The sequence below is a fragment of the Protopterus annectens genome, chromosome 10.part0, assembly GCF_019279795.1.
Source record: "Protopterus annectens isolate FY-2018-M chromosome 10.part0, PAN1.0, whole genome shotgun sequence".
Classification (NCBI taxonomy): domain Eukaryota; kingdom Metazoa; phylum Chordata; order Ceratodontiformes; family Protopteridae; genus Protopterus; species Protopterus annectens.
In genome coordinates, this window is record NC_056744.1 from 767016470 (window position 1) to 767033337 (window position 16868).

Sequence of the window (16868 nt, forward strand, 5' to 3'; positions counted from 1 at the left end):
GTAACCCATATCATTACCTCTTCTCATAAGCCCTCAACTAGAAAATTGTATAACAGTAAATGGAAGAGATTTTCTATATGGGCAGATAACAGAAAGGTTAATCCATTTACAGCTCCCATTCCTATTGTGTTAGAGTTCCTATCAGAACTTTTTCACCAGGTATCAGCAGCTGCTACACTCAGAGTTCAGCTAACAGCAATATCTAATTTTCTTGTGGGAAATGATTCTAAACTTATGTCCCACAAACTTTGCAAGACCTTTCTCAAAGGTTCTGTGATGTTAAGACCTCCCGTTCAAGATCCCATTCCTCCCTGAGATCTAAATCTAGTCCTTTCTAAACTTACTTTGCCACCTTTTGAACCAGCCCATAGCTGTCAATTAAAATTTCTGTCATGGAAGACTCTTTTTCTGGTGGCGATAACTTTAGCCAGACGAGTTTCTGAACTGCAAGCCCTATCAGTTAAACCTCCATACTTCATTTTTCACAAAGATAGGGTCTCTCTCTGGACGAATCCTTCCTTTATCCCCAAGGTCTGCTCCCATTTTCACTTGAATCAAGCTATCGAATTGCCAGTATTCTTCCCCAGTCACACCAGTAAAGCAGAGTATAGATTTCACCAATTGGATTTGCATAGGCAATTGCGTTTCTACATCCACAGAACTAAAGGATTTAGAAAATTAGACCGGCTATTTGTTTCCTTTGCTGAAACAAGAATGGGTTTGCCAGTTTCTAAGGTCACACTATCAAACTGGAACTCTAACTGCATCTCTTTCATTTATACTTCTGAGGGAAGAGAGTTACCACTTAAAGTCAAAGCGCATTCTACCAGATCATTTTCTACTTCTGCTGCCTTCCAAGCCAGGACTCCTATTGATAATATATGTGCAGCAGCAACATGGGCTACCCCTCATACCTTCATTGCCCATTATAAATTGCACTTAACTTCCATGGGTAGGGCCTCATTTGGTTCCGCGGGGCTCAGGAGTATTTTCCAGTGAGCCACCCATACAAGATGCTAGGGATGCTGTCCCACATGTAATAATTAGAACTACATAACATAAAGAAGTTATGTAATCACCATAATGTTCCATGTATGTAGTCCATCTCGCTGAACATTATTATGAACCCACCCACCAGCCCCCTTCCTGGAGGATCTGCAAACAGTTTTCTATGGTGGTTTATATCATAAAGGACACTTTTATTAGGGTTTATTCTTCCGAACCTTTGTTCTCCTTTCTACTTTTTCTCCTTATATAGACTAGCAGCAAACAAGATCTGGGGAGTGTGCTCATGCACCATGGGATACCTCCTAGCCACGAGCCAGTCAGAAGTTTTCAGGCTTCTAAAAGCGGCCAAGTCGGAGCCGAGGATCGGGTCCGAACCCACACTTAATAATGTTCGGTGAGATGGACTACATACATAGAACGTTATGGTGAGTACATAACTTCTTTTTCTGTACTTTCAAACACACAAAGTTGGGAGAACAAATATATTTTTTCACTGGAGTAGATGCATCTTTAGTTATGCAGGTAGGTCTTCACTACTATAATACTCTGTAATGTATAGGGTTTGTTAGGATGGTGAATAAACAATACAGATGCTTAGGATGTGGTATAACCTCTGTGAGATCTGAAGTGAAGTTTCTAGCAGACAGGTGTACCATGAAACGTAACGTGTTGTGATTAGTTTAGTGGTATTTAAAGATGTGTATCTAAAAGCGGCCAAGTCGGAGCCGAGGATCGGGTCCGAACCCACACTTAATAATGTTCGGTGAGATGGACTACATACATGGAACGTTATGGTGAGTACATAACTTCTTTTTCTGTACTTTCAAACACACAAAGTTGTGAGAACAAATATATTTTTTCACTGGAGTAGATGCATCTTTAGTTATGCAGGTAGGTCTTCACTACTATAATACTCTGTAATGTATAGGGTTTGTTAGGATGGTGAATAAACAATACAGATGCTTAGGATGTGGTATAACCTCTGTGAGATCTGAAGTGAAGTTTCTAGCAGGCAGGTGTACCATGAAACGTAACGTGTTGTGATTAGTTTAGTGGTATTTAAAGATGTGTATCCCGTATCTTATACACCAGCTCCAGTGGACTGATTGCTAGCAAGAGTCCGTGTGTTCCTTGTGATTCTAGTGGATGTTCTTCGTGTTTCACTGTTGCAGTCATTACACTTGGGTTATCCTGCTGGCTGGCTACCCTCAGTCGGCCTGAATTCCAAAGTCTAGGTCCGGTGTCGGTTGCTGTCGCCTCATCCTTGACGTCAGTGCACCAGGGGTATAAAAGATGCAGCCGACGCCATTTTCCTCAGTCTTTCTTGCCGCGCAGTGCCCAAAGCATAAGCAGTTCGCAAGTGCCGGTCGGCCGACTCCTGAGATTTTCGTGTTCGAATTACAGATCCGAAATCTTCATTAAAAGCTAAGTACCCCATTGTGGAAACTTTTTTCTTGCTCCAGACCGATGTCAGAAAAAGTTAATAATTGTATTTCTTGTGGGAAGCAAATACCTCATAAGGACTTTCATTCTTACTATATTCCTTGCCTAGGCCCTGACCACAACGTTGCTAGTTGTCGGTTTTGTGCTAGGTTTAACCAACGCACTATTAAGCGTCGGTACGATTTTGCATTACACTATTTTGGCAGAAGATTTAATTATACAATGTCATCGGATAGCCATCCGACTACCGGAATTCACAAGAAACGCAAAGAAAAAGAAAATGACAGGCATCCAAGGTCCAAAACCGACGACGAGGCTTCTTCTAAGCCAGTCGTCGGTTCGCCGGTTCTCAGTGAGGCGTCTTTGCAGCCCCTGACTCCCGCTACTTTAGACCCGCAGGCCACTACCGACTCCCAAATGGAGTCGACTAGGCCGCTGGAGGCTCAAAGTATTGGACCTTCAGAGACTATTCCCTCAGATGGGTCCGTAGCCACTGAGTAGGCATCGGCTTCTGAGGGTGTTTTCAGATCAACCCAATTATATATTAAAACGACTTCAGCTTCAGAGGCAAAGACTAAAGCACCCTTAAATACAAAGAAACAAGTACAACAGCCTCTTGGACAGGCCTCCATGCCCAAAAAACAGATGCTCAAAATGGCCGAAGACTTGATTACTTTGATCAGGGGTTCCCATCCCCCACCTGATAAAAGACCTAGGCAGGAGACTGAATATGAATCTTCTGATCAGGTTTCCATTTCATCTGATTCCTCTTCTGATCAGGAATATTCTCTTCCTCCCTATGAGGATTCTGATGCTGAAGAATCTATCCCTTCAGCCTCTCCTCCTGAGGATTACTCTTTTGGGGAAACCTTGCATACCATGAGGGAGCATTTCCACTGGGAGAGCCAAGATTTTTCAGAATCTAAGAAAAGGCTGAGAGACTTCCTTTTACTACCACAACACAGGCCTCTTGCTATTCCACCTGTGTTAGACATTGTTGATGTATTTTCAGAGTCCAGTCTGACCCATGGCTCCTTACCTCCAGCTCCTGTTAAGCCAGACAGGTACTGCAGGGTTCCTGACTCTCATAAATTCCTTTTCAAAAATCCTGCTACTGACCCAGAAACTATCTCTCAGTGTCCCAAAGGGGTCAAGGCTTCTGCTGCAAAAAACCCTACCCCCTCTGACAGGGATTCTAGGGCATTGGACAGATGGGGAAAAATATTTACACTTCCGCTACCTTGGCTATAAGGGCTTTAAAATGTCAGTTTCATATGCTCAGATATCACCAGTATATTATGTCACTGCTTAAACATAAAATGTTGTCAAATTCTGAATGTGCAGAAAACAAAGAAATGCAGGATTTATTGCATGCAGCTGAACAAGTTGGAAAGCATACTTTGCAATGTGGTTTTGATTCTTTGGAGGCCTCCTGCAGAGCCACTGTTACGGGTTCTGTCATCAGGAGGCATGCTTGGTTAAAGGAACAAAGTCTGCTTGATCATGTCAAAGCAAAATTATTAGATGCCCCATTGCAGCATGATACTTTGTTTGGTATTAAAGCAGAAGAGGTGTTAAAGAAAATGGAGGACAAAGCTAAATCTATGCAAACGGTTAAGGATTTCTTGCAGGTTCAGCCTCCAAGATTTAGCAGACACTGGCCTACAAAGAATTGGTCCTTTCCAGTTTCAGACAGACCACAAAGGGGCAGATATAGACACCCAAGAGGCAGATCCCAGCCCCAAGGCTCATACAGGTTGAAACAATGGGGTGCGTTTACCTCCAAAAGTGGAGAAGACAAATCACAGCCATACAGGAAACAGTCCCAATGACATCCCCCTGCCTGCACCAAGCACGTATCTTCTGGCAGCACCTTTAGGGGGAAAACTAGCACTTTTTTCTCAAAACTGGCACATAATAACCCAGGACAAATGGGTCCTAGACATAGTGCCACAGGGCTACAAGTTTCACTTCCATACCCTGCCAAGGACAAACGGTTGGCCAGACCTGCCAAAGCATCAATGGGGAGAGGCATAAAAGCAAGTCTCATCCGTCATGGACATGAGGGCCATTCAACTAGTACCAGAGCAAGAGCAGGGACAAGGATTTTATTAAAGACTGTTCTTGGTGCCTGAAGACCAATACAGGACCTGTCTATTCTAAATACATTTCTGGATATACCAAAATTCAAAATGTTGACTCTACAGCAACTTCTGCCCATGCTGGGCAAGAAGGCTTGGCTTGTGACTTTAGACCTAAAAGAGGCATACCTGCATGTCCCAATCAGACAAACATGCAGAAGATACCTCAGATTCAAAGCTGGCTCAATGCATTACCAATTCTCTGCACTGCCCTTTGGCTTATCTACTGCGCCCAGGGTCTTCACAAAGTGCCTGGCACCAGTAATTGCATTCTGCAGGCAAAGAGGAATACAAATGTATCCTTACTTGGACGACTGACTCATTCAAGCAGAGAACAAGGACATTCTACTGCAGCATCTGGTGTTTGTAAAGAGATTACTAACAGGCCTAGGGTGCACAGTCAACAAAAAGAAATCAAAACTAGTACCCTGTCAAGAGATAATATTCCTGGGTGCAAGCTTAAATACAACTGCCCAGATGGCTTATCTTACGCCAGACAAACAAAGTCAACTGACTACCTATTTAAGGCCCAGTTATCTGCAAGAAAAATTTTGCAGGCTTTGGGCTTCATGGCATCCTGCATTCTACTAATTCCAAATGCGAGACTGCATATGAGAAAACTTCAATGGTACCTAAAAAGTGTTTGGACTCAACATTGCCACAGCCTGGAAACAATAATTACCCTCATTCCCTGTCTCCAACAGGAGTTTTGTTGGTGGACGAAGTCTTGTCACCAGAACAAGGGATAACCATTCACTTTACCCCCAGCCAGGCAGACATTAACAACGGATGCATCAGATTATGCCTGGGGGGCCCACATGGCAGGAAGATGTATTCAAGGCACATGGTCCGCAAACCAAATGCATCTACATATCAACCAAAAAGAGATGCTAACTATTCAGAATTTCAAGGACCTACTTCATCTGGGACAACTACTGGTAAAGACAAGACAACACCACGGTCATGTGGTATATAAACAAGCAGGGAGGCACTCATTCTTACCCCCTTTGCAGACTAGCCATGACTTTGTGGGACACAGCATTGACTTACCAAGTACATCTGCAGGCACAATTCCTGCCAGGAATGATAAATACTCTGGCAGACGAACTAAGCAGAAACCTCATGGATCCCCACGAGTGGAAATTGGATCCATAAGTCTTCAGCATGATAACAAGGAAATGGGGATGCCCGGATATAGATCTGTTTGCCTCTCCTCACATCTACCAACTAAAAAGATTCTGTACAAGGGCTTATCACAGACAAGCCTGGAAAGTGGACGCCCTGTCTTTCAGCTGGAAAAGCTTAGCAGTATATGCCTTTCCTCCACTGCCTCTCTTCCCCAAGGTACTCCTAAAGGTCAGACAAGAGAAGCCAAAAATGATACTGTTTGCCCCAGACTGGCCCTGCCAGCACTGGTATCCAGTCCTAAGGAACTTGTCTCAATGCCCAGCTTGGTCCTTGCCTCAAAAACCTCATCTACTATCCCAACAAAACAATCAGATCCTGCACAACCAACTAAAGACCTTAAATCTTGCAGCATGGCAGATAATGTAGTGATACAAAACGCACCTCTCACTAAAGCTGTAATGGATGTCATTTTGGAAGCCAGAAGGCCTAGTACCAGAAAATCATATGCTGGCAAATGGAAGAGATTCTGTGCTTTGAACCAGGCACAAGGAATTGACATAGCTGTACCAAATATTCCTCATATTTTGCAATACTTAACTGAGATGCTGGACAAAGGCCTATCCTTTTCATCAATTAAAATTCATGCCTCTGCCATTTCGGCTCATTACAATACAGAGCCACCAATCTTTTCTCATCCCTTGTTAAGGCAGTACCTGGGAGGAGCCAAAAACGTGAGGCCTCCAAGATCATCACCAGTACCAGCATGGGACCTCAGTTATGTTTTGGAAAAACTCACCCTGCCTCCTTTTGAGCCAGCCGCTACAGCTGATATAAAGCTTTTATCTTGGAAAACAGCTCTGCTTCTAGCAATAACCTCTGCAAGACGAGTCTCAGAGCTACAGGCACTCATGGCTGTGGAACCTTTTATCATTTTTTATCCAGACAGGGTTTCTCTGAGGACAAACCCGACATTTATGCCTAAGGTAGTGTCCAGTGTGGCCCTTAACCAAACTATTCATCTGCCTACTTTTTATCCAAACCCACAGAATAAGGGGGAGAGAATTCTGCATTCTTTGGACATACACAGACAGCTACGTTTCTACTTGGACAGAACCAAAGCTTTCTGAAAGACAGAGCAACTACTAATGGCATATGCTGCAGGATCACAAGGAAAGGCTATCTCAAAGCAGACTATTTCAAAGTGGATAGGCCACTGCATATGTTTCTGCTATTCACAACATGGCAAGCCAGTGCCTAAGGGCATTAGGCCACATTCACCAGAGCAGCAGCCTTCCTCAGGGGAGTACCAACCAAAGACATTTTAGAGGTTGCTACCTGGAGTTCAGTGCACACCTTTACAAAGCACTATCATTTACCACTCTACTCTAAATCCAGGGCAGGCTTTGCCACTGCAGTTCTGCAGGGCCTCATAGCCGCTCCTAATGCTATTTAGCTCCAGCCTCCCAACCATAGCTTTGGGATTCAACCCAAGTGTAATGACTGCAGCAGTGAAACACGAAGAACATAGTACAATTGTGTACACTTACCATAAATGTAGATGTTTGAGTGTATTCACTATTGCAATCCAGGTTACCCACCCACTACCCCCCATATCTTTGCTGCAACTTATCTGCACTTCTCTAATCTATACAACCTATGTGGTTTATTTGCTTGTGGATGAAGGTGTTTTATATTTGGTGCATGCAAGTTTTATTGGCATATTTTTAGCCTACCCTTTTGGGGGCACTTGACATCTGGGGCAAGAAAAACTGAGGAAAATGGTGTCGGCTGCATCGACGCCAGACCTAGACTTTGGAATTCAAGCCGACTGAGGGTAGCCAGCCAGCAGGATAACCCAAGTGTAATGACTTTAACAGTGAATACACTCGAACATCTACATTTATGGTAAGTGTACACAACTGTACTTTTATGCTTCAAAATGGCTGTATAAGAAATGTGCAGGTGAGAAAATTGTGGTATTGTTCACGTATTGTTAGCCATTAAACATTTTTTTCTTGTTTTGTGATATTGCTGGTTTAGTCTGTTTTTATTTTTTCAAAGGGATTACATGGATCGTCTCCTGGATGAAAGTGAAAGTACTACTTCTAGCCGTGCACCATCCCCCCCTCCCACCACTTCAAACAGCAGCAATAGTCAGTCTGAAAAAGAAGACAGCACACTCAGCAACAGTAATCATAATGGTAAGACATTTACTAATAAGTCTGATAATTTAAAATTCATCACATTAACTTCTATGCATTTTGTATTAGCTTCAAGGCACAAAGGGGTAAAGTCCTGATTGTGCCTTACATGGGCCGGAAGCAACTAGCAGTTCAGGAGCTGTTGGAGCCAAGGAGGGTAGGAGTGAATGACCAATGTCTGTTAGCCCATCCTTCATGGGGGGTGTAGATAGGCTTACTGCTATACTGACATGTGGATGCTGTCCTGATGTCCATTAGATGCTGTGTGTGATGAGAATATGCAAGAAGCAGGATGGCCATGACAGCAGTATGCACCCCAAGCAGTGCAAACTGCAGTCAACATCAGGTATGCACTGTAGTGAGCATGCCCAGGAGGCCAGTACTGTAGGTTATAGCTTAATAGAAATCCCTGAAGGCTGCCTGAATGACGGCAGCCTCCCATGACCAGGAGAACAAGTTGTCTGATCGGGTCATTGAAGGATTGATGACTGGCTGGAAACGGGAATAAAAAGGATATTTAAAAGTGCTCAGTCTGTCCTGAAACTGTTGTATTTTGCAATAAAGTTGCATCCATTAACAACTGTATTCGACACGGGTCTAATTTCAGCAAATGGTAGTTCAGTCTAGTCCAGCAAGGCAATCAAAGGCAGTGGAAGTTTGTTATAGCATTTTTGTGCCACAGCGGAAATCAGTGACTGTTTCTTAACTGTAGACTTTGTGGTATTCTGTGCAATTTTATGTTGACACCTAATGGCTTCAGTTTTGTGTAGCAGATAGACAAGTAAGCTGATGTGCTGTCCAGACTTACTTTCTTTTCGTACTTTAACAATGCATTTATCTAGAGTCTTCAGCAAGCAATCTGGGCATGATTTCTTGAAATTTTGAGCCAGCAGAGGAAGTTTTTTTGGATAAAAATGACTCGGCAGTTCTTATGTGAAGAGCGTTCTTACTGGTGACTGACATCAACAGAAAGGACCCACAAGGAAATCCTCCACAGATTCCCATTTTCCCTCCTGTTGAGTGGTCATCGTTTGCATGATTAGGTGCTGTTTCCTCATTCCCAGTTCCCTTATGTTACATTTCCCTGACTGTGTTTCCTTTACGTATAATGCAACTGTGAGATAATGTCTGTGAAATGTCTGCACCTGCTGAAATCATTCTTTCAGGGTGCTTCTTCACTCCTCATGGTTGTTCAACTGTAACGTTATTATCTTTAGTAAGGGAGTACGTACAGGGGCTTGCCTCGCAAATACATTTTTACACAGCTCTGGGGCATGAGGTTTAGAGGAGCTGCATTGCCATCTTTGCCAGTGGGTTGGATTGACCAAATGTGGCTTTTGTGGTTGGGTGGCGGTCATTCATCAGGGAAGGTTTTTTTTTTTTTTTTTTTTTTTAAAGAATTTCTTTGATTTTACTATTGGCTGTTTAAAATATGTTGGTGGCTTTGTACATTAGATGCCAAAGCTGTTTATACGAATATTCCACGTTGGGCTGGTCTTGAATAGGTTTATAGGTCAGTACTAAGCTAACTGCCCTTGCGAGCCACTTTAAGCCTAGCCAATTATCCCTTGTGAGACTCAAACCCTGCACCTTGTGTTTGTAAGGCAAACATCTTAACCATTAGGCCACCCTCCCAACTCCTTAGCCTTTGAATACTGGCTGTATAGGTCAGGACTTTACTGACCAGGTTTTATTATTCTCCTTCTTGGTTTGGCTGAGCATGCATTAACTAAAAATGTGTTGTTTTATCGTGAGGCATGCTTTTTACAGATTAAAGGGACAGCAATGGGTGCCTCTTTTGCCCCGATATATGCGGATATTTTTATGGCATATATTGAGGAACAAATTTTGTACGATCAATCCCATAATTTGTATATTGATCAGATTGACATTTGGAGAAGATATTTGGATGCTTGCTGGATGGTTTGGAGGTCAGATGAGGAATATCTTGGGGAATTTGTTGAATATCTCAATGAAAATAAGTGGGGGATTGACTTTTACGGTAAGTTGCAACCAGGATAGGATTGCCTTTCTGGATGTAATGGTCATCAGGGCCCCGGATAATACCTTCACTACTGAAGTATATAGAAAATTCCTTGAGTATAACTCTCTGCTCCATGCCTCCAGCTATCATCCTCCTCATATATGCAAAAATATCCCTAAATCCCAGTATATGAGGGTAAAACATATATGCTCAGCCGAGGATTCATATTTACATTTCAGAGATGACCTTACTAACAGGTTTAAGGAAAGGGGTTATCCAACTGGACACATCACACAAGCACAGAATGTGGTTAATGAGATGAATAGGGATAGGGATGAACTTTTAAAATATAAACAGAAGGCTTTTGATACCACAGGAAAACTTAGGTTTGTGACGACATATGGGTGGAACACAGGGGCACTTATTGATAGTGTTTGTCAGAACTGGAATATTCTTATGGCAGAAAATAGATTCTCAGGGTTCCTTGGGGATAGGTGCCTTTTCTCATATAGAAATGGGAGGAACTTAGCATCATATTTCAACCATTACAAACAGAGTTGCCCTAAATCAAGGGACAAAAAACAAAGTACCATTGAAGGGGGGGATTGTTAAGGGGAGCCGTCCATGTAGGCACTGTAGGCATTGTTGTAGAATGCTGAAAACCACTTGTTTTAGTAGTAAGAATACTAGTACAGTATTTCAGATTCCCTTTTTCGCCAGTTGTAGTTCGGAATGGGTTGTTTATTTAGCAACTTGTCAATGTTCAGCCTTTTATGTTGGACAAACGTCTAGGGCTGTGAGACATAGAATATCTGAGCATATGAGTGAAATTTGGAACCAGCGTGACACTAACGCTCTCTTTAAACACACTTTAACTCACAAGACAGCATGTTTTCAATTTACAATTATAGATAAAATTATTGGTTTGCAACAAAATAAATCTGGCTGGCATGAATTGCTCAATGTTAAGGAGAAAAAATGGATAATCAAACTAGGAGGAATTTTTGCACCCGGGTTAAATGAACATCTGTGATTGGCTTTTGGTTTGATGACACACTATAAATGGGGTGTATTTTTTTCTGTTTCTTCACATTGATGAAGGCTTTGTAATATACAAGCCAAAACCGGTCTGTTTGGTACACTTTATTTATTTAACTTATTGTTATTTTGTCTCCACGGTCTGCTGGTCATATATTTTTGTTTGAAAGATGTGCCTCCATTTTATAGGACCCTTTACTTTGTCAGTTTACTAACCAGTCACAGGGTAACCAGTCCTAATTGTATGAGCTGCCTAAACTCTGACCATGTTGTGAGGGTTTGTTCATTATGCTTGCTGTTAAATGAGGCCACTTGTTTCTGTTGAAGTTAGACTTTTCAGGAGAAGAAACATGGACCATTAAAGAAAAAAAGCACAGATACTCTATCAGCATTATGTAGCTATTGCCATCATCATCGTCATCACTCCTTAGTGAAATCCTTACAATATATTAGGCCATAATTGAATAAATGAATAATTTCACCTTGCCTAAGCCCTACTGTAACCATTATCTGTGCTGTCCACATCCTTACCATAGTTCCCTTTCTAGAGAGAGACATACACCTCTAGCACATTTCTTTTCATCAGATTCATGGAGACTATACCAAGCTTGTAAAGGTTTTAATTGTGTCTGTCCTGCCCCACTATGACTTCCACTCCTTCGTCATTCTTTCCTTACCAGAGAAAGCTACACGAGTCTTACACTTTCTCACCATCAGATTCATGGGAACTTTTTCAGGCTTATAAATAACCATCTTCATTGTTCATCAAAACCAGGATGCATATGAGCTGTTATTGCTACCATTTTCCAATGGAGACTATCAGCAGTAGTAGCTCGTTGTTCCATTCTAGCTCTTAGACACAGTACAAAGTACACGAGTTTATTGCACACACCACAAAGTAAGAAATTCTCCAGGTTAAGCGCTTTCATCTGTCACAAGCAGACTTCCTCAGAACAAAGACATATAATACCACACTCATTTTATAAACATTGTGGCGCCAAAACCATTTCTCATAAAATAATTTAAAGGTATATACAGAAAAAATCTTACTTATATGAATAACATACAAAAGCATTCCTATCCCAATATTATTAATGTTAAGAATTCCTCTAATTCATAAAACACACATGTAGTTCATAAAATTCTCTTGAGTTTGAGAATGTAAATTGAGCATATAAAATCTGGATGAATGTCCAATAGATCAAATACAAATGTAATAACTATTGTCGAAGACACAAGTCTAACAGCGATATAAACTAGTTAGTATAAATAATATATGAAATATGCAAAATATATGAAATATATACCTATACCTATTCAGTAGTGAATTTTTTCAACACATTGTTTTTTATTCAAGGTTTTTGGATGACCATTTTGTGTTATGGAAGGGTCCTGAAGAATTAATTCAGTCTTTTTTTGATTATATTAACAATACAACAGACTTCTTAAAGTTTACATATAACATCAACAAAAGGGGTACAGCTTACTTGGACACTTATGTCAGCCATGGTGATGGAGGATTTGTCTCTTGCATACACAGAAAGTCGACATTTTCCAATGATTACTTAGAATTCAGCAGTAATCATCCCAAACATGTTTTCAAAAACGTATTTAAAGGACAGTGTATCCGAGCTGCCCGTATGTCTTCGACTAAAGTCATCTTGGACAAAGAACTAGATTTAATTAAGTCAATGTTTAGTGTGAGAGGATACCCGGTTACCTTATTAAATGATGTTGTTAGATATGTCAGCAAAGAATGGGGTAATAAATATTTACCTTTGTTGGGCAACTCAACATTTGAAGTTTTACCATCAGACAATAAACCAATCGAGGGTTTTGACCACAGGGTCTGTGTGTTAATGTATTCCCCTATAGTCCAGTGCATCGAAAACATAGTAAGGCAACATTGGAACTTGATTAATATGAACGATGATCTGGCTTTGATATTGGGGTCCCATCCTAAATTTGTTTATAAAACAGGACACAATCTTAAAAGGATTTTAGAATCCAATACAAGTGGTAAAAAAGGGGGTTTATCTGGCACAAGTAAATGTGGAACATGCAACCAATGTTACACCATTAATGAAACGTGGTGTGAAATTGGAAAATTTTAATAAAACATATATACATTGTAGGACAGGAAATTAAAACACTAAATTTGTCGTCTATCTTGCAACTTGTCTAGTATGTCCAGCGTTTTACATTGGCAAGACCGAGAGACAGTTGAGACGACGCATTTATGAGCATCTATACAGCATCAAGAATAAAGATAATAAGAATGCCCTTTATAGGCATATATTCAAATGTGGAGATGTGCATTATTTCAAATTTTCTATTATTGACCAGGTTAATATTACAGTATATGGGGGGGAATGTGAAAGCCTTTTTGGCCATGAAGGAGAGTAAGTGGCAGATCATTACAGATGCCACAAGAATTCCTGGCATTAGTGATTCCATCAGTATAAAACCGTTCTTGCAGTTAGCATAGTTTTTTGGTACAGACGTACAGTATATATTTTTAGTATATTTTCAAGGCTCCATAATAGTTATGAACTACTATATATTTTATATATCATATATCTAATAGGTATGAACTACTATATATTTCATATATTTTGCATATTTCATATATTTCATATATTATTTATACTAACTAGTTTATATCACTGTTAGACTTGTGTCTTCGACAATAGTTATTACATTTGTATTTGATCTATTGGACATTCAACCAGATTTTATACGCTCAATTTACATTCTCAAACTCAAGAGAATTTTATGAACTACATGTGTGTTTTATGAATTAGAGGAATTCTTAACATTAATAATATTGGGATAGGAATGCTTTTGTATGTTATTCATATAAGTAAGTTTTTTTCTGTATATACCTTTAAATTATTTTATGAGAAATGGTTTTGGCGCCACAATGTTTATAAAATGAGTGTGGTATTATATGTCTTTGTTCTGAGGAAGTGTGCTTGTGACAGATGAAAGCGCTTAACCTGGAGAATTAATTACTTTGTGGTGTGTGCAATAAACTCGTGTACTTTGTACTGTGTCCAAGCCGAGGAGTTATTGAGTTTGCCTTTCTACACCAGCTTCACATTTCTTTACGTTGTTGCTGTGCTGTGTCAGTGTTTTAGCATTCTAGCTCTTGTATCTTTGAAATTGGCTGCATTATTATCTCAGTTAAGACCATTGTTCAATGAGAATCAGAGAAACGTAAATCCCTGCTTCAGTGTGTTGGTTAGATGTTCATCGTGTTACACTGCTGCAGTCATTACACTTAGGTTATCCTGCCGTCAGGCAGTTCCCCAGTCGGCCTGAGTTCCAAAGTCTTGGTCCGGCGTCGGTTGCTGCCGCCTCCTCCCTGACGTCAGTGCGACAGGGGTATATAAGACGCAGCCAACGCCATTTTCTTCAGTCTTTCTTGCCGCGCGGTGCCCGAAGCAAAAGCAGTTCGCAAGTGCCGGTCGGCCGACTCCTGAGATTTTCATTCCGAATCCAGAACCGAAGTCTTCTACAAAGCTAAGTAACCCGTTGAAACTTTTTCTTGCCTCAGACCGATGTCAGCAAAAGTTAATAACTGTATTTCTTGTGGGAAGCAAATACCTCATAAGGATTTCCACTCCTATTGTATTCCATACCTAGGCCCAGACCACAATGTCACTGGTTGTCGGTTTTGTGCTAGGTTTAACAAGCGCACTATTAAACGTCGGTTTGATTTTGCCCGACATTATTTTGGCAGAAAATTCAATTACACCATGTCTTCGGAACTTCCGTTGACCGGAATACATAAAAAGCACAAAGACAAGGACAGGCATCCGAGGCCCAAAACTGACGAGGCCTCTTCTAGGCCGGTCGCCGGTTCTCCGGTTTTCAGCGAGGCGCATACGCAGCCCCTGACGACCGCTTCCACAGAACCACAGACCGCCTCCGACTCCCACATGGAGCTGGCTGGGCCTTCGAATGCTCTAGGTTTTCAGCCCATGGAAACTTACCCTTCAGAGGGAACCGAAGTAGCTGAGCAATCCACAGCTTCAGAGGGTGTTTTCAGACCTACCCAGTTAACCATTAAACCCTCTGCTAAGTCTAAGGTCCCCTTAAAAACAAAGAAACAGATACAGCATTCTCCAGAACAGGCTTCCATGCCTAAGAAACAAATGCTCTAAATGGCCGTAGACCTAATCACCCTGATCAGGGGGTCCCATCCCCCTCCTGATAAAAGGCCCAGACAGGATGCAGACTATGAATCTTCTGACCAGGTGTCCATTTCTTCAGATACATCCTCAGACCTAGGATATTCTTTACCCCCTTATGAGGACTCTGATGCTGAGGAATCAATTCCATCAGCCTCTCCGCCTGAGGACTACTCCTTTGGGGTGACCTTACATGCCATGAGGGAGCATTTCCATTGGGAAGGCCAGGATTACTCAGAATCCAAGAAAAGGCTCAGAGACTTCCTTTTATTGCCTCAACAACTTGTTATTCTGCCAGTGTTAGATATTGTGGATGATGTGTACACTGAATCCAGCTTAAACCCTGACTCCTTACCTCCAGCCCCAGTTAAACCTCATAGATATTACAGAGTCCCTGACTCTCACAAATTTCTGTATAAAAGCCCTGTTGCTGACCCTGAAACTATTTCTCAGGGACCCAAAGGGATTAAGGCCTCATCAGCAAAAAACCCAGTTCCCTCTGACAGAGATTCCAGAGCATTAGACAGATGGGGAAAGAAAGTATATACATCTGCAACTTTAGCAATGAGAGCCTTAAATTGCCAGTTTCACATGCTAAAATATCAGCAATTTTTGATAACTCAGTTGAAACAAAAGATGCTTCCAGATTCAGATCCTTCTAGTTTTAAAGAAATGCAGGATTTATTGCATGCAGGTGAACAAGTGGGAAAACATACTTTGCAATGTGGATTTGATTCCTTAGAGGTCTCCTGTAGAGCAGCAGTTACAGGCTCTGTCATTAGAAGGCATGCTTGGTTAAAAGAACATACATTACCAGATCATGTTAAGGCAAAATTATTGGATGCACCTTTGCAGCAAGAAGTGTTGTTTGGAGTTGAGGCAGAGGAGGTATTAAAGAAGATGGAGGATAAGGCAAAATCTATGCAAACGGTGAAGGATTTCTTACAGGTTCAGCCTCCTTGTTTTAGCAGAAATTGGCCAACCAAGATTTGGTCCTTTCCAGTAACAGACAGACCTCAAAGGGGCAGATACAGACGTCCAAGAGGTAGAGATCGAGCACAAGGTCCTTACAGGCCTCGACAATGGGGTACACCAGGCCAGAAAGAAGGGGAAGACAGGCCACAACCTTATAAAAAGCAGCCCCAATGACTTCCCACTACAGCTGCCAAACAGCTCTCTCTTGGCAGCCCCCTTAGGAGGAAAACTGGCACTTTTCTATCACAATTGGCATTGCATCACCAAAGACAAATGGGTTTTCAACATTGTATCTCAAGGTTACAGGTTCCGCTTTCACACTCTGCCAAGGTTAAAAGGAATGCCAAATCTGCCACCAAATCAATGGGCTGAGGCTCAAAAACAAGTTACAGCTCTCATGGACATGAGAGCTATTCAAAAGGTACCACCACAGGAGCAAGGACAAGGATTTTACTCAAGACTCTTTCTGGTTCCCAGAAAGGACAAAGCCTGGAGACCCATTCTGGATCTTTCTTCTCTAAGCACTTACCTGGATGTTCCAAAATTCAAAATGTTGACACTACAGCAGCTTCTTCCCATGCTGGGCAAGAAAGCTTGGCTCGTGACTTTGGACCTCAAGGAGGCATACCTGCATGCCCCTATCAGACAAAACTGCAGAAGATACCTCAAATTTCTAGCTGGTTCAATGCACTATCAATTCTCTGCACTGCCCTTTGGCTTATCTACTGCGCCCAGGGGTCTTCACAAAGTGCCT

The 16868-nt window shown here is 41.6% G+C and overlaps 1 protein-coding gene across 3 annotated transcripts in view; it reads left to right on the forward strand.

Annotated features, from left to right (window-relative positions):
- Positions 1-16868, forward strand: part of MIER1 (MIER1 transcriptional regulator) — a 1388802-nt gene that overhangs the window by 1070051 nt on the left and 301883 nt on the right. For all 3 annotated transcript variants that reach the window (XM_044085588.1, XM_044085589.1, XM_044085590.1), the window contains exon 10: positions 7782-7921. In XM_044085588.1, the coding sequence (XP_043941523.1) occupies positions 7782-7921 (140 nt within the window). The remainder of the gene's footprint in view (positions 1-7781; positions 7922-16868) is intronic.